The sequence below is a fragment of the Gouania willdenowi genome, chromosome 20, assembly GCF_900634775.1.
Source record: "Gouania willdenowi chromosome 20, fGouWil2.1, whole genome shotgun sequence".
NCBI lineage: Eukaryota > Metazoa > Chordata > Actinopteri > Blenniiformes > Gobiesocidae > Gouania > Gouania willdenowi.
Genome location: NC_041063.1, coordinates 7734759 through 7758407, shown reverse-complemented (window position 1 = coordinate 7758407; position 23649 = coordinate 7734759). Strand labels below are relative to the sequence as shown.

Here is a 23649-nt window from a genome sequence, read left to right as displayed (position 1 = left end):
TCCAGCGAGCTTTGTAGGACAGCACACACTGATTAAATCCCGGAATTTAGCGCAATAAGAGGTGATATAGATTTCGAGCATACCCCCAAAATGAGAGAAAGATACAAACTGACAATAAAAAGACATAAAATGACATAAAAGCGTAGAAAATGACAAAAAACATATTGCCATATTACTCCAAACACACAAAATGAATCAAAAACACAAAACAACACACAAAACTATTGAAAACAACTACAAAAACACCCAAAATGACAACAACAAGAAACAAAAAACTCAGACAAAATGAGAAAAAAAAAACACTATAAATACTCAAAATGACTTGTGAAACATAAAATATGACCACAACAATACAAATACAAAAATAGGGTATTTTTGTTGCTGACTTCTGTTTTTTGAGTCAATTAATGTGTTTTGTTGCCCTTTTGTGTGTTTTTTGAGTAATTTGTGCATTTGTGTTGCATTTATGATATTTTCTTCATTTTGGGTATTTTTGTTTTCATAGTTCTGTGCATTTTTGTTGTGATGTGATTTTTAGAGTTGTTTTGTGTAATTTGAATAATTTTTCATATTTGTTTTGTTTGTTGTTTTATGATTTTTATTCATTTTGTGTGATTTTTTTGTGATATTGTGATTTTAGTCGTTTTTGTTTTCGTATTGTGTGCTTTTGAAGCAGTTTTCTACATTTACTGTGGGGGCCACACATACAGTAATTACTGCATGTTACCCCTGTCTGCTCTCAGGATATAAATATATTTGACTGATTCCTGTTCTAATTACATTTATTTACTCCTAAAGTCTAATAAAAACATAAAAAAAACATTGACAATAAGCGTTTTCTACAGATATGTTGAGTGTGTTGTTTTATAGAGTCAGACGTGTTTGGAGATAGAAACTAAAGCACTTGAGTGGGGGGTGCACTGCAGTCAGTGAGGTAAAACTAGGCCCTCGGTGCATTTGGAGCATGAAACAAATCTACTTCAAAGTGGAGGGAAATCAAGTGTGGAGAACCAAAAATAGTCTGTGATGCATTTGAGAGATTTTCAGCTCAGCTTGTGCCATTGATGCTGGACATCTTCTCTTATCTTTCCACTTCAACTGTGCTTTTATTTTCTCTACCAGTTTAACCTCATTGCACTCACTGCGTTCTGCCTTCAGGAAGCACTTAGTGTTTCAGCTGCATTATTGTTGGCCTGCACCACATATTCAACCTTTTTTTACTCGCTGGAGCCTGGTTTAGGATCTCAGGTAGATTTAAAACAAAATGAATCTAATGTGTCAATGTTTTTAGGGTTAAAAACTTGAATTTGGTGTTTGCTGCATCTTAATCCACAATAAGGGAGGCACTTTTATTCAAAATGTACTTGTATAAGTGCCCCTAAATAAAATTAATTATAATGATGTGCATTCAAATCTGACATAACAGAGTTGGATAATTATAGAGCTTCTGATTTTCTGTTTCAAAATGTCCTTAATTCTGTATCAACCATCTCCGTGTAACGTAAATGTTAAGTTTCATCATATTTTCCTCTTTAAATGGCTTTACTGGGTATTACACTTCCTGAAATTGTACTAAACATGCTAAATGGGGTTTATAGAGTCAACTACTGTTTATAATTTTATATTTTATATGCTTTAGAAAATTTACGTGACCAAGTACAGGTAAATTACACTGAAAACACCAAGATTAAGAAAGCTCAGCATGACCGTTAGCGACGCTTTCCACCTTTAGCCACTAGTTTAATGGTAACAATCCTAATGAAATGTGTGATATGATCCGTAAACATTATTAGTGAAACCTTTAAATAGCACCAATTAGAGAATCACCCTCCTGTTTTGCACTAAATCCTGCACAGCGTGTGACTGTAGATGTTTTTGCTATGACGTGTCACCAGATAAACTGATCACCAGTTTAGCTAATACACCATCAGATAAATCTGTCTGTAACAGAGCCTTTCCACATTAAAATGCAGTCAGAATAATGTGAACCAACATATTAAAAACACACTTTAGATGAAGCTTCAGTCACAGGATAATATGATAACCAGTCCAACCATAACATGTCAGGTTGCACGTTTTGTGTCAGAACGGGAATTACGTTTTTTCCGTTTGTTTTCCGCAAAAAACCCAAAAACCAGAAAATCGGACGCCTTACTTAAATAGATGATGTAGATTAAATCTGCAACAATGAGTGATAATGTAGATTATAAAACTCTAGTTTTAACTATAATCTGTTTTTAGGATGATAAGGAAATGATGAACTCTAAAATAGTGAATGTTTAGTTCATAATTTTCCTGGTTTAACATTCATTCGAATCCTCTGAACATTTGTTGATGGATGTGATTTTATCTGACCTATTTTAATACATTATATCTGATAAAGTAACTCCGTGGTGTAGGTTGCAGATGCAGCCTATGAACGTCTGAACTAAAACCTACAACGTTGCATTTCTCCTGCTTTGATGGTGAGAACAGAGGCTCAGATGTAAACACTCTGCTGCTCATATCTGATCATTAACTATTCATCATGTTTTCTTCTTCCCCTCCTATGATCTGACGCTCTGCTCCGTAGAGATACAGTACGTGAAATAACCCGGGTAACCGAGCAGTTAACTACACCATCGATGTTTACAAGAATCCTTGTTTCAGGGGAGGACGCGGAGATGTTTCTGTGTTTCTGCTTCAAGAATTCCTCACACAGTGGAACCATAGATCACAGCGTGGAACCATAGATCACAGCGTGGAACAGTGGATCAATGAGGAGAGGTGTGTGTGAGGCCAGAGCTCAGATAACAAAGGTTTACTGAGAGATAAGGACAGATAGGAAAGAATTGTGGGATTTTAGTTTGTTGAAGAAACGTTAGAGTTGAATGCACTGATGATGAAACCATGACAATGAATGGATGATGGTTTCATAGAACATTTTATTTAGAAATATCATTTCTAACATATTGTGGGACTCTGAATTTTTACGATCGCAGAATAGGTGTTCTAACACGGAGAAATCAACCTGACCCGTTTTTTTTTTTTTAAATCTTTCTTTATATAAAACCATTCTCAGATGCATGTTTTCAGACAATACCACACATTTACACATTATTCTTTATCAGAAAACGTGTAACAAATGAACAAATATGTCCACTTCCACCAATAATCCTGTTGAAAATGTCTTGCTATGTGTCATGGTTCCTCTAGCAACCATGTTATCCTGTGATTTTATCTGAAGGATTCAATAGATGTTAAACCAGGAACATTATTTTTATCATTTCCTTATGATCCTAAAGCAGTTTTACAATATCAATGAACACACTCATTGTCGCAGATTTAATCTACATCATCATTTATTTAAGTAAAGCCTCCGATTTTTTTTTTTTGCGGAAAACAAACGTTAAAAAACGTTATTACTGTTCGGACACGGAACGAGCAAACCTGACGTGTTACGGTTGGACTGGTGATTATGATTATCCTGTGACTTCATCTGAAGTGTGTTTTTAATGTGTTGGTTTACATTATTCTGACTGCGTTTAAATGTACAAAGACAGGTTTATCTGATGGTGTACTAGCCGAACTGGTGATCAGTTTATCTGGTGACACGTCACAGCAGAAACATCTACAGTCACACGCTGTGCAGGATTTAGTGCTCAACGTGAGGGTGATTCTTATTAAAGGTTTCACTAATAATGTGTCACACAATTCAATGACATTTTTACTGTTAAACGATATTAACCCTCAGGGCACCTTTAACGTGGTACCCTTCGTAAAGCTGTTATAAAAATGTTGTATATAGTTTTCATTATATTTTGTGTTTTCATGTCCTTTTTGCCATAAATCCCTGCTGTTTTTTTTCAATGAGGAACTCAATATGCTGCCCACAGACAGACATCCACTCACACTTACTCAAACAGACAATTTACTGTAGCAACTCATACTATATACAGTATGTTTCCATTTTGCACAGTTATTTGGTGATATTACAACCTGTACGTGCAGTACGAGGCCGCATTTTATCACAGTCTCCGAAAATGTTTCTGGATGTTTCCGGGTTTTAGTAGCACCCCTTAAACCAGTGGCTGAGGGTTAGCAGTGTGGCTAACGTTGCTTTTGTGAGGATCCAGTTTACGTAAATCAGAAGCCTCTGACTCTATTAATGCTATGTATCATATTTGGTATGATTTCAGGGAGTTTAATAGCAGGAAAGCATCGAAACATGGAAAAACCAGAGCTTTGGAGGCCTTTAAAGTACTGATCAGATCTGGTTTCAGGAGCTAAAACACGACAGAAGTTCCTAAAAGTTTGAAACGTTGTCAGTGACAAAGTGACTAGAATCACAATAAATCTCTGGAGTGTCAGTGTTTTCATTAAAATGACTGGATGTTTCCCACCTCTGTGCTTCCGTGCAGTGTTTCTTTCTGTGACGCGTATATAAAGAAACGGTGACAGCTGCTTCCATAACGTCCTGTCTGTGACACACTGAACATCGGCTACTGCTTTGATTTTAGCTGCAACACAGAGTTATGGATCATTTTGTGGAAACTGAATTTATACACTATTATGTTGTATTTGTGCTTAACTCAAGTGCTTTGAGATGACTTTGTTGTAAGTTGCGCTACATAAATAAAGTTGAATTGAATTGAACTTCATTACATTGAATATTTTTCCATTTTTTAATGCATTTTTCACAAATATTTAAATTAATAAACTTATGTTTTAAACATATCTTCATACTTCCATTTAAAAAGATTTATTCCGTTTAAATCTTTCTACAAATTTTCACTCTTAATGTTCCCTCATGTCTGTTCTCAATTTGTGTTGTGTTGTGTTTATACGTTGGTTTTGAAATAAATACAGCTTTAGTTCACACAAAGAGGCAGAACTGTACAGGTGTTTCTCCAGTGTACCACCCCCAAAACAATTATACAAAATATATAATATACAATATATACAACAAAAACATAGACAATTACAGAAAACAACAGTGACCATAAAAACACACAACTTCAAAAGTATTAAAAAATAACAGATTTACAACATTAAAAACAGGGACAACTAAAAAACACAAAATGACTACAAAAATTCCACAAAAAATGCACAAAATGACTTAAAAAATACACAAACTCTTTGTTGTTTCCTGTGTTAATGATATGATTGGTTGTTATTCTAATGCTGACATGAATGTTGATCATGTGACCCTCAGATCAGATACAATCACATGTTTGTAGCCCCGCCCCCTGTGATAAACATGCCTACGGTTTAGTGTCACCAATGGGTTGATGTATAGAGATCCTTTTTGGGTGCAGATCAACTGAAATCTGGGAGTTTTAGGAAATAAAAGAACACAAAGACTTAAAAATAATGAAAGATTTTGGTTTTAAAAACAAAAATAAAATAAAACAGACCTTTAGGTGTGCCTGTGTCGTCCTATAAAAGGGACACGTGTCACACTAACCTTTGATGACCTCTGACTCAGCCAATCACAGCCTTCCTTAGAAATGAACACAATGATAAAAACCAACACAGACTAAAATAAGACTAACAGCACTGCTTGTTTAAAGGTTTCTGTGTCATTTTCTCTCTCTTTACCATAATTACTGAACATTTTCTGCTCAATGTTTACAACAAGTAAAGAAAATAAATCCCAACACAAACAGAGATGTAAACACTTATTGTGGAGTTACGGTAAACTCCAAAAAGGCAGGATTACGTCTTTATTTTCTTATTTTGTCTGGAAAGTGACTGAACTATAGATTTCATTGTTTTTATAACGTGGTTTAAGCTCGACTCAAACAAGTGTGGATTATCCTGTGGATCATCTGTGCTTTACACAGCTTTGTATTTACTTGAACCACTTTTCTCTGTTTCCTTGTCATTATCTCTGTCTCTACTCTTCATCTTCTCTATACAACTCTATAGAATAAAAAAAACAGTTATTTTTAATGCTCACGGTTTGTTTGTGCTCTACCACTTGTCTTTTTGTGAGATAATCTTCTGCTAACATTACATGAACAACAAACATCACTCCATCAGTTCCTTATTTAAATGAAGCCCATTTCCTGTAGAAATGACATAAAAAACATAAAACCACCAACCAATTGGACATTCTAAACAATTATCATATTTACATATAATGTAAAAGTAGTCATATCTAACAAATGCAGGTACAAAGATATGAGATGGTTTACTAAACAGAATAACAGTTTACAGTAGAGATAGACAACACAGGGGGCGGGGCCATAAACATGTGATTAGAGCATAGGAAACTAAGTGTTTGTCGTTGTTTTGTGTATTTTTATCTAAATTTGTGCGTTTGTTGTATTTTTGTTTGAAATTTCATGGGTTTTTGACATTTTGTCTATTTTTGTTGTAATTTTTATGTGCATTTGTTGTCGTTTCGTGTGTTTTTGTGTTTGTTAATTTCTCAGTCCTATTGTCCATTTTTCTGTCATTTTTGTGTTTTTGGTCATTTTTGCATTTTTTCATTGTCATATTGCATAATTTATTGACATTTTTTTTTTATTTCTGTTCTCATTTAGTGTGTTATTGTATATTTTTAAGAAAGAGAGAAATACGTTTTTTGTGTAATTTTAATTGTCATATTTCAATATCTGTTGTTGTTCCATGTGTTTTTGTTGTCATTTTTTGTATTTCTGTTATTTTTGGTAGTTTTTGTAGTCATGTGTGTTTAAGAGTTATATTGTATTGTATATTTTGTTATTTTGGAGTCATTTTTTTTGAATATTTGTTGTCAGTTCTTGTATGTAAATTTCTCTGTCATTTTGTGTGGTTTATTTAAGTTGTATTGTGTGCTTTTAATATATTTTTGTGTATTTTTGGTATAATTTTGTGTATTATTGTTGCCGTCTTGGGTAATCTATTGCCATTTTGTGTATTTTGTATATTTTTAAGTTATTCTGGTCAGTTTTTGTTGTCATCTTGTGTGTTTTGTAGGGATGTAACGATTAATCGTAAGGCAGTTAAAAATCGATTCATAGGTATCACGGTTGATATCGATTTTCTGAAAATTGAATCGCAGTACTTTTTTTAACCAGCAGAGGGCGCTATCCACAAGTGTAGGCGGCGGGCGGAGTCTGCTAATACTTTCTTTCTGGCCGCCTTCTACTCTTAAATATGTTAATAAATGATTCATTGCCCCTTTAGCACCGAAAGAATATCTGTAATATTACTTGAATATCTGTAAAAGTCACGTTTTTCTATAAGCTCTGTCTGCTAGCATAGCTTCTCTTCTTCACTGGAAGAATTTCTGCATGCCAACCGACCACTGGGTTACCAGCGCCCTCTGCTGGTCCAAACAAATATGGCGTAAATCAGTGTAATCACGTTTTTTTTTGTTTTTTTAAAGTCCAATTGTTAAGGCACAAAATACATTTTCAGTTGCACTTTTAAAAAGAAAAAGAACTATTATGCAGTTTTGCATTGTTTATTATAGAACCAGAATTTGAATTAATAGGCTTCATTTTCATTTGTATTATTCCTTTATTTATTTCATTCAAGATTTATTTTTAGTTAAATTGCATTGTTTTGAATAGTTTATCAAGGGATTCTTTTGACAATGAAAAATAAAAGGAAAATAATACAGTATTTTCTACAGTCCCATTTTGTAAAATAAATCGTGAGAGAATCGTATCGTGAACCCAGTATCATGAATCGAATCGTATCGGGAGTTGAGTGAATCGTTACATCCCTAGTGTTTTGTAATTATATTGATTATTTTATTTGCCCTTTGTGTATTTTTGTTCTCACGTGGCCTTTTTATATGTTTTTTTTTACTTGTGTGTGTTTTGGTGTAGTTTTGCGTATTTTTGTTGCAGTCTTGCAGGAATTTAATGTTTTTTTGTATATTTATGTTCTCATTTTGTGTATTTTTGTATATTTTCAAGTGATTTCTCTCGGCTTTTATAGTCATCTTGTGTGTTTTGGAGTTATAAAATATACAAAAGGCAAATAAACTAATCAATATGCCATTTTGTAAGTGTTTTGAAGTCATCTTGTGTGTTTACTGTGGGGGAGTCACACAAAATTACAGCGAGGCCTGTATTTGCCCACGTCTGCAATACGCTGTATAAACTTACTAATACTCTTTGTTTTTTGTCCTAATTTGACTGTAATTCTCTTCATATTTGTCATAACCATTGAAAAAAAGAAGAGAATACTACGTGGATGTATATGAAGTGTTTTCCAATTGTGTATATTGTTGACTTCACACCTAAAGCTGTCGTAATGACCCTAACATTGGTCTAATATCTGCCATCACAGCTGTCAGGTGTGGTTTCATGGCTGACTTCTCTCTGTGTGACGCTTTCAAAGCATTCATTCATGTGTCAGATTCCTGAGCCTCTTAAAAAGCGTAACACTTATGGTTGTGTTATTATTCCCTGACTCAGCTTGGAACAAGATGAAGGTAGAGAAACGAGCGTAAGAAAAGCAGCAGAGCTCCCCGTGGAGAAGAGAAAAGACACGAAGAAGAGAAAAGAGACGTTTAGTGTTTGAGAAACATGAAGTGAAGGGAACACACGTACACAGCTTTTATCATCTCATGATAATTCATCACTACAGTGGAGGAAAACACACACTTTTCACTGCTCTAGTTTTCCTCTCGAGCAGCGGTTCTCAACCTTGGAGTCGTGAGACACTGGGACAGGGTCGCCAGATAGGAGAAAATATTAATATTTTTTTTAAATTAGAGCCCATTTTTGCTTTTTTTAACCCTTTTTCTGCAACTACACCAAACTTGCCATATTGTAACCTATTGTCATCACTTTTTCTTGCCATATTTTTGTTCCTTTTAATGCATTTTTGCTACATTACTCCCATTTCTGACACTTCTCCATCACTTTCCAATGCCTTTTCTGCACATTTCCCCCACTTTCAAAGCATTTTCAGCACTTATAAACCCCTTCCACCACTTTTCCACCTAATGTCACATATGTTGACCCATTATTGTCACTTTTAACCTCTTTTCACCATATTTCATGCTTTATTTTACTAATTTTCTGTCTGTTTTTGCCCGCTCTAATCTGCAACTTTTAACCAATTTCTGTGGTTTTTAAATCCCATTTTACCGCCTTTTCTGCCATTTTTGGTCACTTTTAACTCATTTTATTTCTGATTGAAACAAGGATTTACATATTTAAGATTTTCCAAAATCGTTCAGCAGTAATTTTACGTCAGATTTAGTGTGACAATTGACATTTCTGTCTCCATCTCCATCTGTTTACTAAGACAAAATATGTGTTAATGTGTGGATGTTTTCTCTAAACATGCATGTGAGGATATATTCAGTGTCAGATTATAATCCCCGATTGATTTTTTTTCTTGAAAATCTGTATTTTTTGTCCGTTATACATGATGACAGACAATCAGAGGCCTTACAAATTGCTCTTCTAGAACATGAGTTGAAACACTTCCAGTCCTCAGTGGGATCTCCTCAGAGAAAGGCAGTGACAGGGTTCAGTGTGGGATGATTGGATCATCTAATGAGCGGAACTTTCCTTCTTCATGGATGTTTGTTTGTAGCGGTGGAGTCACAGAGAGTCACATAAAGTCACAGAGCTGCAGTGAGACGGCTGCAGCAGAGGGCTGTACTACACTTCCTCAATTTACTGGCCTACATTCTGGGTGAACTCATCTCTTAGTAACTCTGTAAGTTGATCATTTACACTGTAAAGGCGTCGCCGACTATGATATGGCCGTAGAAGTGATCAGCCCTCTCTCTCCACTGTTAGTGGCTCTGCAGACACACACACACACACACACACACACACACACACACACACTGAGTCTGTTCCATGGTCGTCACGGCACTAAAGCGATGAAGTGATGGAGTGACCAAAAAGCACCACTATATTGAAGTGACTGCAGTTGCTACAGTGGCGTTTTGAACGCACATTTATACGAATCCCAGAAACAAACGAAGCAATACAAGCCGCGGAAACAAACAAATGCGGGCATTTAGGAATCAGAAAAATAAATCAAAATTCAGACATCTTCATAACGGTTTTCGGAACCGGTTTCTATATGTAACCTGTTCTCGGTGACCCTATTTGCCACCGGGCCCTTCCAGGCCACGGTATGTTTGAGCCTTCATGCACAGCGGAGTCCGGACTGTTTGCATTCCTCGGAGCTTAAATACGTGGACGGTTATTACGGTTACGTAAGCAGAGGATGCACACAGCTAAGTGGCTGCAGGGGTCATCAGGTGAAGACGGGAGCGTCCAAGCAGATGGCCTGTATTAAATAGATGGTGCGGCTGATTAATGTGTTTCTGGGTTATTTAGATTTAAAAAGAGTTAAAACAAACCGTGCACACATGGAAGTCCCTTTTGTGTCCAAGTGAGGAACAATTATTATGACGGTACTGATTAAAAAAGAAAAAAAAACAACAGAAAATCCCCCCAACGTTGCTGAATACTAAACATAGGGGGCGCCATTGCTCCGTAGGGGAGCAAAATTACAATGTCGGGGCCCCTACGCTCAACAGCGCTGGCAAGAACCCTGGCATGTGGCATTTTTCCATCAACAAATTGAACCCAGAATTGTCTTTGTGATAAGACTTTATTGAGTTCAAAATATCAAGGTTTATATCGTATATGAGGATATGAGTTTTGGTCCATATCACCCAGCCCTAATAATTGGTCTATTTAGTAACATTTACCTCCACTGACAACAGTTAGAAAGTACCATCTTCTCCCATTGTGAACCAACAGCTTTGCTTTTCATGCGCGCGCACACACACACGCACACACACACAGTAATAATGTGCTTTTCTAAAGTCCTCAGTGCTGCTCTGAGTCTGAATTGATGATTTGTCAGTGTAACCAAAGCTGTTGGCTCACATTTGCTCCATTGTTGAGGAACGCGTTGCCTTTTTATTGCTTTCTATGTGTGTGTGCGTGCGTGCCCGTGTGTGTGTGTGCGTGTGTATGTGTGATGACTGAGACAGCTCCACTGTGTTTGATACCAGAATAGAATCTGTAGCTGTACAATAACAACACTTCACACCTGATTGGGTTTTTAGATCCTGCACGAGTCGTGACATTCCCTCTCCTCACTGAGTCAAACAATCATGCTGGCTTTTCATTGGTTGGTTGGATTTATGTTGATAAACACAACTGGGCTTTTCTGTGAGAATTCCTTTTCTGAAACAGAAAAAGCAATTTGAACTGTTGTTTTTTTTTTTTGCAACAATACCAAACATTTACACACATTTTTTCCCTGGATAACAGAAAACAGGTGATTGAATATTAAAGTTGTCTCTTTTCACACTTGAGGAAGATTCTTGGAGGATGGCCAAAATATAGTCAGAAAACTTCAATTCTGACCCAGATAGCAAAATAATAAAAATGTATCCATAAAAAGCCCGGTCTCAGTGTAGTTTTTGTAAATTTATAGAAGGAAACCAATGTTGGTGCAGTGATTGGCTCTGGCACACACAGGACTCTAGTGGCAGTGGACAATTTTATGAAATAATTTATTAACGGTATTATTGCAGTCCAACTCCAAACAAATCCGACGTTGCACATCTTTAAACCAAAAGGCAGCCATGTTAAAAGTCTTAAGAGAATCTGAGCCTGATCTGCAGAGCTATTTGAGCCACACAAAGACACACACACACACACACACACACACAGACAGAGATTCCTTGATTTATAGATAGATGTTATTAGCATTTTTTTGGAAGAAATTAAAAAAAAATATATATTTATAATTTCATTTAAAATCCTGTGTAATGTAATCACACGGTTGCACACGGTTTTATGCACAACTAAAGGGTTTGCATTATTTAATTGAAACTGAAAATGAGAGGGAAACCTCTCTATGACATGGACTAAACCAGAGATTTTGAACCTTGGGGTTGTGACCATAGACTGTACAAATAATGGACGGGACAAGCTCCCGGTGGAGTGCAGCTTTTAATTTTAGAGCTCCCCCTGCTGACTGGTTGCAGTATAGGTCATAAACCCCGCCTCCTCAACGATAACGGATGGGATGTGGGTCAAACTGTAAAGTTAAAATACTCGTCACATTTTTCTCCAAACCTAAACTCTGCTGGGATCATTAGTTCTTATCACCCTACATTGTATTCAAGTGCTTGTTTTTCTGTGAAGTTTGTTTTAAATAAGTTATTTGAGGTTGAAAAATGGGATTTTACATCATATGACGATGATTGACAGCCATGGATCTTGCGTAGCTCTCCATGGGCTCTATTCTCCCATGCACTTAAGCTCAAAAAGCCGCGCAGCTGCGCGCTATTCTCCCCTTGTACTTAAGTCAGTCGCTGCGTGCCTTCAGCTCAGTTACGCACTCTGGGTGGAGCAGCCCTGAAATGTGGGTGTTCCCATTCAAATCTGGCTTTACGCACATTCTCCTGTGTGCGTAAGTCCTTTTCCTCTTACACGCTTCTAACCCTGGAATAAGTGCAGCACCCCGATAAGGTGAAACATTATATTGCACTAGAAATATGGACTTAGTTACATTTGAAGCCACACAGACTCATGCGTCGAGCAGCAGCAGCTGTGATCACTCAGCTGCTGCTGTGTGATTAATTAAAACTCTGACAGACGCAGACTTGGTCACAGTGATTAAACTATTTTCATACTATGTCCAACGTAAAGTCACAGTTTGAAACAAGCTGTCATATGCAAATGAGGATGAACCAGAAACTCTTCCCACGCATATTTTAATGAGGCTCAGCTCAGGTCGCTTTAAACTATTTATATTTAAAACTGCGTATTATGGAAGCCAATAGTTGTGTTTCACTGCAAACATCCCTCTGCATTAAAGCAGGACGATCTGCGGCCGCGTTATTTCCTCATATCTCCAGCGCATCTAACTCGGTCACGCTTTACAGTGATGATGATGATGATGATGATAATCAAGGAAAGAGATTTTAATTGTGACTCAGTCACATTGCAATAATCTGATCAATAATCTGCTCAAATCAACCTGTTATTATGTTTATCAACGAAGGCATTTCATATTAAAAGTGAACTTTATCATTTTTTAAGGATTTCAATGACATTTACAAGTGTTGGGAAAACTCCATGTTCCGTGATTTCTAGACAGCCCAAAAAATGACATCACCACCTCCTTTCATTCAGCTCGCCTTTATTTACACATATACGCTTTTTGGCTCCTTACACATAGTGGGCGTGTCAGGAACCTGGACCGGAGAATACAAGCAGGAGAGAAGTGCGGAACTGCAGGCGCGCAAAAAAGCACTTAAGTCCAGATGGGAGAATAGACCCCTTTGTGAATAGCAGTTATGTCGTGAAGGAAAGCCGAGACGCCATTTAACTAGATATTTGAGTTGAAATATATTAACCTCTATGATCTGAACAAACCGTTGGTAGAATTTCCAGTGGCAAAGATACTTATGTTCTTGGCATAGCTGGGCAGCATAACTCATCAGGGCAGTATGCAAAATGGGCGGGGCATGTTACTACTCCTTCCGCCGGACCCTACTGCGCAGACTCTGGCTCCAAATGACGTCAAATTTCCAAGATGGCAGCGCCCCTTAGTGCTGTTTTTTGGCTTCAAGAACATTGAGTGGGAACAGCTACAGTGCACGCCCACTAATTGTGACGTTCCTGTTGTTGTAAATCATGTAAAGCATAAAAATATAAAAATAATAGCAGTAGTTGACTCTATCAACCCTATTTATCATGTTTGGTATGATTTCAGGAAGTTTAACATCCAGTAAAGTATTTACACATGGAAAGATGATGAAACAGAATTGTGGACATTTAGAAACAAACATCAGTCCCTGTAACCAGATCATCCTCAGAGTGTTTGCGGGTCCAGGTTCGATTCCCGGCCTGGGACCCTTTCCTGCGTGTCATTCCCTGCTCTCTCTGACCCCCTTCCTGTCAAGCAACTGTCATATAAAGGCCACTAGAGCCAAAAAAATCTTTAAAAAAAAAAAATAAATAAAATAAATCCCTTCTACTGTCTGAACTGTGATTTCCTCTGGAGGATTTTACAGTACACTTTAAGTTAGATTAGAACAACGCTCTTCACTAACAAAGAACATTAAACAGATGACGCTCTGTTGTTTTTAGGACTGATACAGATGTGTGTGCACCTTTAGAAAGAGTCAGTCTAACTCTGAGCTTTGCTCTACAGCTTTTATACAAATAATAACTCCATGACATTTAAATGTGTTGGAAGTCATGAAGAAAGCACAAAGTTTAGCAGTACAGTATTTTTAACTCAGAGGGTTTCTTTGATGATGCACCACACACTCTTTGGTTAATGAAGATCTCAGATACAAAGATAATATCAAGGGTAATGCTTTTCCTCAGCTTAAAGCTGATAACCGGAGCATGAAAAGAGAGAGAGAAAAGTCAAAAGCTTCCCTCCCTAAACAGCTCCACTTCCTCCCCCTGCCTCTGCTAATCTACCTGAAGCCACGCCTTTTCTTTTCTGCACGAGCATCGCGTAACATAACAACAATATTAAACACACCAACACACATGTAGTGTTATTTTTCACTAATAAAACACTTATGGTAGTTTGATTAAAACATGTTTATTACCTGTCCATGAGAAATGTTGCCAAATCCTGGTTCGTTCGGAATTTTTTTAAAAGCAGCTCCGAGATAAATTCTGTTGTGGTCACGAAGACGTTTATCCACAAGCTTTGTACCCAGACTTTTCTTTAGTTTTTTAGTAGAAACTTTGGAGTTTCGGAGCACTCCTCATGATGCTATGCAGAGTGATACCTGTTTCACGCGCATTCATTTTGATTGACAGTCTCCGCTACAGGAAGTCGAAGCCTATTGGCTGGGTGATCACTGCGCTATTTGCAATTTGTATAGGGGTCTATAGGACGAAGGATGGACTTATATACATTGACGTATATTAATGACCACCGGCAGTAGACCATAATAAAAAAAAACTAGTTAGGTATTTTTTCACATTTCAAAAGAATGATACATAAACAAAAAATTCTCAGAAACTCCTGGTATCAGCTTTAAATACACAATGTTTTTACATTTAACTTATTTTATTTTATCCATGCACACACCAAACATAGTACTACATGCCCCAAAAAAACCGTGTTCCACGGGCCAAAACTGCCCGTTTGTTGTCAACTTTTATTCTCTGGAGCGGAACATTGTTTACGGAAGCTCTGACGTGCACCGCCCCCTTCACACACCGCCGTGTGTGAGGTGCTCGTCCCAGCTACCTGAAGCTGCCGTGCTGCAATACATCATGGACCGCTATTTGGGTAAAACCAGACAACCATCCAACAAAGGGAACCGATTCAAGTTCCTCTGTCAGATCCACCCAAAGTTCCACAAACACGGGGACAGAGATGAACCTGTAGCAACTCAAATAAAGATAACTATGCTAAGCTAACACACCGACACACAGACTGGGCTGAGAGCTAATGCTAACCACTCCAAATAAGGAACAGACCAAGTAAAAAGATTAAAAGAACACGTCTTACTGTCATAAAGCCACAGGGAGCCACCGACTTGTTTATGGTCAGATTTAACACTTTACTATGGAATGATAAAAACTAACATGTCACATGTGTGAAATAAATGTCAGCATAAATACCAATTTCACTATTAATACGTCCCAATTTGTGAAACGCAATATTTTTAATTACATTTCACATGTTCACAGACAAAGCTGGTCCCATTAGACTAATGTAACTATTGAGATTATTACACATAAATATACTGAATGATTAAATCATCAGCTTGATCTGGTTTAATTATAGGAAATCAGAGTTATTTATCAATCATAACTGTATGTAACTCATTATCAGATAAATGAAATAAGATTCATCAGCAGTAAAAACACTAATGGAGTTATTTTTGTTTTTCATGTGCTTTTTTTTTAGAAAATAATTTTATTTCAGATGAGGAAATAAATGAATTACTTACAGTAACACTAATAGAGTGACCCACATGCACAAATATATTCCATAAAATATCGGCTCATGAACTCTTTGAGTCAGCAGCTATTGTAGCCTTTTTAAATGTGTCTAATGTTGATGTATTCACATTTATTTGTGTTTGTAAAGAACTTGTTTAGTTGTGATTTTTTTATTATTTTTTTTTATTTATAGTTTGTATTTATTGTGATTTTTATCGTTATCATGATAAATACCAGAAATTAATTACATTTTTTGTCAATATCGCCCATCCCTACGGTCCTCCATGACTGGAGAAGAAACACAACAGATCACTGTAAGAATGAAGGAAAAACACTTGGCCTCCACATCCCACAATGCAATGCAACAAAGTTTTCCAGTAACCTTTTTACATCTTTTTTATCAATCAAATGATCTGATTGATCAATCCATGTTTTGCTCTGATTATAAATGATTGTCTCCAGCAGCTTTACCTTCGATGAGCTAATTGAGCTACATGCTAACAGCTAACTCTCTCTCTGTGTGTAGGCGTGGCTTCAGAGGTATGGCTACCTCCCTCCTGCAGACCCCAGGATGTCTGTGCTGCGTTCTGCTCGTGTCATGCAGTCTGCTATCGCTGCCATGCAGCGTCGCTACGGCCTCAACGTCACCGGGACCCTGGACACCAGCACCATCGGGTTAGTCGCTCTCAACCAGAACAAAAAATACACCTCAACATGTCACTGACTTTCTACTTCCTCTGTCTTTGTTGTCACCTTTAGAAACGCTGCTTTTGTGTTGCCTCAAATTAGTTAGAAATGGTATTTGTTAACAATTAACGTTGTGATTAGGATTTAGGATTATATTCCTTGTATGAGTGTGCATTGCCATGAATCTAACGATACAATTCACAATTTGCATGTCACGATACAATATATCTCGATACTAAACAATACGATACACATCGCAATATACAAATACATAGATACAGATACAAATGTCACCTTTACAAGTACAAAATGGCATGAAGAAGCTCTCTGACTTTTATTTGTTCCACTTCCTGTCAGACACATAATGCTACCAACAGCACTGGGCTGTAAACAGGTGGTGATGTGTAACAGTGTAACAGGCCATCAGAGTGGTCAGTGATGTGAATACAGACCAACATGTGTCCAGCAGTGAAACGTGATAAGCTAACAGTGTGTGTGTGTGTATTTTCCTCCTTCTTTCTGCTTCTCATCACTGATGTAGGGATAATACTATCAGGTGAGACGCCCCTCACTGCCTTCTATCTGTGTGTGTGTGTGTGTTTTTCTAACATGGTGCGTGTTGTCCTGCAGGTGGATGAGGAAACCCAGGTGTGGTGTTCCTGACCAGATAGGAGGCGTGTCTAGGTTCAGCGTGAGGAAACGGCGGTACGCCCTCACGGGACAGAAGTGGCAACACAAACATATCACATACAGGTACGAGACACTACGGGGGGTTTCTGTTCTGGTTCAGTTACACACTCAGAGTGGGAAGAACTCAAAAACATTCAGTAATGACGGGAGGGAAAGTAAGAGACTAATAACCCTGAAAATATAAACATGGGCGACAAAAATAACTGAAAAAAGTACAAAAATACACAAAATTACAACAAAAACACACAAAACAGCAAAATGACTTCAAAATTATACAAATCCATGACAAACCATTTAAAATATGAAATACACAAAATGACTACAAAAACAAAACAAAACAACAACAAAAATATCAAAATGACTCCAAAACTCAGAAAATAACAATGAAATAATACAAAAGACTCAAGAAATCCACAAATCAACAAAAATTTGACAGAATGACTTTAAGAACATTGGTGACTCCAGAAACACACAAAACTGAAATAAAAGCATTTGAAACAAAAACATACATAACCCCAAAACACACAAAATGACAAAAATGAGAGGAATTCTGTGTGTTTTATGTTGTCATTGTGTGTTTTTAGAGTCATATTGTGTATTTTTGTTGTAGTTTTGTGTGCTTATTCTGCTCTTTTGTGTGTTTCTCTATCAATTATTTTATTTTCATCATTGTTTGGGGTAACGTTTGTGTTATTTGTTGTCATTTTCTGTATTTTCATTATTGTTTTGTTTGTCTTCAAAGTCATTTTGTACCTTTTTGTTGTAGTTTTGTGTATTTTCATTGTTGTTTTTTTCGTTGTTGTTGCTTTTGCTACTGTTTTGTGTGTGTTTCTGTCATTTTGTGTATTACCGTTCCTGCTTTAATGCATTTTTGGAGTCAGTTTGTGCATTTTTTGTTGTTTAGCGTATTTTTTTTTTGTCATTGTGTGTTTGTCATTTTCTTATATTTTCATAGTTGTTTTTTGGAGTCTTTTTCCTGCATTTTTATTCTTTGTGTGCTTTTGCTGTTGTTTAGCGCATTTCTCTGTCATTTTGTGTGCTTTGTGTTTATTCTGGGGCTGTAATGTGTGTTATGGTCTTTGGATCCCTAATGTGCAGCTGAAGCCGTGCATGCACATCACATTTAAAGAGTTACACTGATAATGGGTCTGTAGTGGGTCCCTGGTTCTTCATCTGTGTGTGACAGAGTAAAATGAGCAGCTTTAATGGATGAGTGGATGGTAGAGGAAGTGGAGGATGAAGGAGCAGCTGCACAGAGAAAGACGAGAGGATTGGCCTGATGTAATGATATGTTGGGAGCGTTTTGACCGTCTTGACTTGGACATGTGTGTGCGTATGTGTGTGTGTGTGTGTCCATGAATGTGAGTCAGCTGCTCTTTTATCTTCAATCAATGAAGCTGGTTACAGAACATATTCATTCATCTACAGACCTCACTAATCTCCTCCTCTAAAGGTGCTGCATGCAGCACATTTAACACCTTTATCTGCTAATAGGATATGTGCTTTCTGCTGCTGCAAATCCTTTTTCCTTTGGCTTCATCTCAGAAACATATTATACAGACTTTATCTCAAAGTGGCACTTTTACAACTTCAGCCGTTTTCACATATTTGCAGCATTACTGCTACCGGCTGCATGTGTGGATTAAAAAAGTAGATACTGCTAACTTTCTTATCCTAAGGTCATTTCTGCTATTTAATCCAGACGTTAGCTTAAAACTTTTATTTAAATGCTAGCTTCAAAATGTTATCTTAAACATTTAGTGTAAATGTTAGCTTAAACATTTAGTGTAAATGTTATCTTAAACATTTAGTGTAAATGTTAGCTTAAACATTTTATCAAAACGTTAGCTTAAACATTTTACCTACACGTTAGCTGAAACATTTTCTCTGAACGTTAGCTTAAACATTTTTTCTAAACATTAGCTTAAATATTTTATCTGAATGTAAACTTAAACATTTTATCTGAACGTTAGCTTAAACATTTTATCTAAACGTTAGCTTAAACATTTTATCTAAACTTTATCTTAAACATATTATCTAAATGTTATCTTAAAAACGTAATCTAAATGTTAGCTTAAAAATGAAATCCAATCGTTTGCTTGAATTTTTTATCTAAATGTTAGCTTAAAAATTAAATCCAAGCGTTAACTTTAAATGAGTAATCTAAACGTTAGCTTAAGATGTAGTCTAAATGTTATCTTAAATCAAGTAATATTAACCCAACATGTTAAAACATTAAAACGAATAAACCGGTTCAGAAAACTAGTCGATGCATCGGTTGATTGGTGTTAACGGAGCCATTGGATCTCAGTGTCACTAATTAGCGCTAGATAACTAGTGACGAAGGTTTACCAATAAGAAAAAAACGACCACAAGTGTCTAAAGTGTGGCACCCCTACACACGTACTTAGAACATTGTTTATGTTGTTTGGAGGAAAGAAGAACAGGAAGTTAGTGTTTTTTTTATAGCAGAACTGAAGAACAACCACAGGAAACACTTTATCTGAGGGTGTATCGCTTTGTCTGGTCTTCCTATCAACTGGTGACGCTCTAATGCCGTCACACGGTGATTTCTACTGCTTTATATTTGGAAACTTTATTGCTTTAACATTGAGAAAAACGATTATTATTTTGTATTTGGACACGCCCCTGACAGATTGTGTGTTAAAACAAAGCTACAAGCATTGACTAATATCAAAGCAAACCTTTAAAGTTAAATGTCAAATTGAATATTTTTTATTGCTGAAATTGGAGAAAATTTTTAGTTTTACTTTAAATTGAGCAATTGTTAAGCCATTACTTAAGTAATACTTATTTAAAAAGGTCATATGTTGTGAGAACATTCTACGTTTTTTTGTTTTGTGCAATACAAAGAGCTCAAAATTATTTTAAAAAGTTTAAGAAGCATAAAGACGCTAAATTGGGGATTCTCTTATGTGATTATTTGATTAATTGGTAAAAAAAATTGATAGACTAATAGATTACTTAAACATTATTTTACTGCAGCCCTATCCCATTTCAAAGCACCTCCTCCAACATAAACGTGATGCTGTGAACCCACCTTTACAGCCAAAATGTGATTTATAAATGTCTGAGTATGAAACTAACCCCCATCCGTCTCCTGTTCTGAGCTGATGATCCGTGTAGCTACATGTGAGGGTGGAGGCGTCATTAAAGCTCCATCTCCCTCTAACTGTTCCACACAAACACTGTTGGCATTTGCAGAGTTTAACAAATGCATGAAGCTATGAGCCCCCTTGTGTGCACACATGATTCCACTGTAGCCACATGCACTACTTACTTAGAATGGTGGGGGGCACTAATTAGCTTTAGCATCCCCACTGCTAACGCCGCATGCATCAGGCTATTACAGCTGCATCCAGAGTCATTAACGGCTCACGACGTGCACTTTAATACGTGCAGGGGATTCTTTTTATGTGCATGTGCTTTTCTGTGATTCTAAAATAGGACAAATGTATAGAGACACGTGTCTGTGTCCCAGATATAGAACGTTATCTTTCTTCCATCTGTCAGAACTGACGTTCAATTTCTCCACTACATCCTCCACAGTCAAACACGCAGCTTCAATCAATCCATCAATCAACACACACACACACACACATATATATATATATATATATATATATATATATATATATATATATATATATTATAAAGTGACAAAAAAATGGTGGCAATGGTGGTGAAATGGGATTTCATAAACCACAGAAATAGGTTAAAAGTTGCAACAAATTAGAGTGGACAAAAACGGACAGAATAAGTGGTAAAAAGGGTTTAAAGTGTCAATATCGGCTTAAAAGTGGCAGAAATCTGGGGAGGGGGAGTTTGGGGGTAATTTAATTTAAAAAGTAGGAACAATTTGTTTAAACTGGCAAATAATGGGCATGGTAGATTGTGAATGTGGTTAAATTGGCCAAAATAAGCATGAAATATGATAAAAAGAGGTTAAAAGTGACAATAATGGGTCAACATATGTGACAGTAGGTGGAAAAGTGGTGGAAAAGTAAGTGCTGAACATGTCTTTAAAGTAGGGAAAAATATGCAGAAAAGACATTGAAATGTGATGTAGAAGTGTCAGAAATAAGAGTAATGTAGCAAAAATGCATTAAAAGGAACAAAAATATGGCAAGAAAAAGTGATGGAAATAGGTTAGAATATGGAACGTTTGGTGGAGTTGCAGAAAAATGGAAAAAAAATGTAGGCTCAAATAGTTAAAAAACTATTCATAGTTTTTTTTAAGACATCTGGCGACCCCCTCCCAGGGTCTCACGACCAGCCACACATGAAGTACTGACCCCAAGGTTGAGAACTAGAGGTCGACCGATATGGGATTTTCAAAGGCTGATGCAGACAACGATTTTTTAAAAAAAAATTCAGCCGATGGCCAATATCCTAAGGCCGTTATTTTTTAAAGCACATTGATTATGAAAGACAATTGAAACACTACAAATTAAATTAAATATACCAATAGAACTCTTAACATTTATTGAACTTTAAATATACCCGTACACAACCAAGTAAAATGAAAATCCTTACCTATTAAGGATATAATAGGATAAGGCACTATTATATTATATCCTTATCCTATTATATCAGCTTTTTATTTGTAAGCCTGTTGGCTTCTAACTCTCCCATGCACATGCTATTATTATTATTACTTTTTTTGGTTGTCTATTCATACTGTACATCCAAATGGATGTTTTATGTTCCTTTTTTTCCTTTAATGGCTACTCTAAAGTGCTAAAAAAAAAAAAAAAAATCGAAAAAAGGTCCATATATCAGCCCCATATATCGGTTGACCTCTATTGAGAACCACCACGGAGGAAACGTAAATCATTGTGTAAATCAGAAACTAATATGTCAGTCAGTATTTGAGGGCTCTCATTGTTCCTGCTCCTTAATAACACAACTGCAGTCATTTTGAATCCCAATATAATTTGTCAACTGTTGACAGAACACCTCAGTCTTCTGAAAAACAAACAATCCCACAAAATTACCCAGAATTAAACAAAAAATGGTAAAAAATGATAGAAACTTTAATTGACGATGCAACACTGATATCTGTCATTTATTGTCTGTAGTATATATTATTTATACGTGGAAATGTAAACATGGTGTAAGAAATAGCTTGTTTTTCTACCTGAAATCTGTGGCCGTCTTGAGATCAAACTGCTCCGTGTTTCCTGTGAGTCATCAAAGTTATGTAATGTCAGCATAATTACATCTACTCTAGTGCTACTCTTGTACTATAGGAGAATATTTAATGCGTAAATCGAGGGCAAAACACTTTAAGATGAATTTGTTCCTGTGATGTAAAATGACAGCAGAGGAAAAAACTGTGAGATGTTAAACGTGACAAGCCTGGAAAAGACAAACAATCTATTTCGTGACACTGACCTTCTAACACAACACAAGTCATCATCAAGTGTTATGGTATTGCTGTCAGTTGCCTTAAAACATTGCCTGTCAACTAGATTAAAAAATAAACACAAAAAAAACAATTGAAGCCAGATCTAATCAATTTCATTTTCTTCACCGTGAGTTTCCGGTTTTTTTTAAATTATTATTTGATTATTTTTCTTAAAATTTTTAAAACAAAATAAGGATACATTTCATTCTGACACTGAATATATCTTCTCATGCATGTTTTGGGAAAATATATTACACATTTACACAATATTCGCCTTCCTAAACGGCTGGTCAGAGAGGCAGAAATGTCAATTCTTGTGCAAAATGCGATAATGTTAGCTTTTAGCATGTTAGCAAATGGCTGGACGTCAAATCTGACTTCAGCACGTTTGCTTTAGTGCATATTTATACTGTATATAGTATATAATCATGTATAAATAAGAAATTCATGACAATAGTTACCTCTATTAACCATATTAAGCATATTTGGTACGATTTTAGGAAGTTTAATAGTCTGCGATTAGTCTGATTACAGACAATAAAACAAAATGAAACAGAAGTGTGTAAACTGAGGTGGAGATGGGACAGTTTTGAAACAGAAACCTAGAGGCTCTACATCAGAGATTGGCCACATGTGGCCCTCAGTTTAATTTTGTGCGACCCTAAAGTAAATGCACAGAATGACTGCAAAAACACACAAAACGGAAGAAAAATCTAAATGTGGTTTCCGGAAAGCACACAAGAAATAAATTACTGAAAATTATATAAAGAATACAGAAAAATGACTCATAACACACAAAACAACAAAAAATGTACAGTTCAAGAGAAAATCTATGAACTGAAAACCAAAAATACACAAAACAACAGCGAAAATACACAAATCGTTCTTGCTTGTGTTAATGTTCAGGCATCTAAAGGCATTCATTCATTCATTTAT

The 23649-nt window shown here is 36.3% G+C and overlaps 1 protein-coding gene across 2 annotated transcripts in view; it reads left to right on the top strand.

Moving 5' to 3' along the window:
• The window catches only part of mmp16a (matrix metallopeptidase 16a (membrane-inserted)), an 83227-nt gene that overhangs the window by 19595 nt on the left and 39983 nt on the right, over positions 1–23649 (top strand). Inside the window, exons 2-4 of one of the 2 annotated variants that reach the window (XM_028434587.1) lie at positions 16432–16580; positions 17134–17148; positions 17223–17345. In XM_028434587.1, the coding sequence (XP_028290388.1) occupies positions 16432–16580; positions 17134–17148; positions 17223–17345 (287 nt within the window). The remainder of the gene's footprint in view (positions 1–16431; positions 16581–17133; positions 17149–17222; positions 17346–23649) is intronic. The other variant, XM_028434588.1, reaches the window with a different exon arrangement.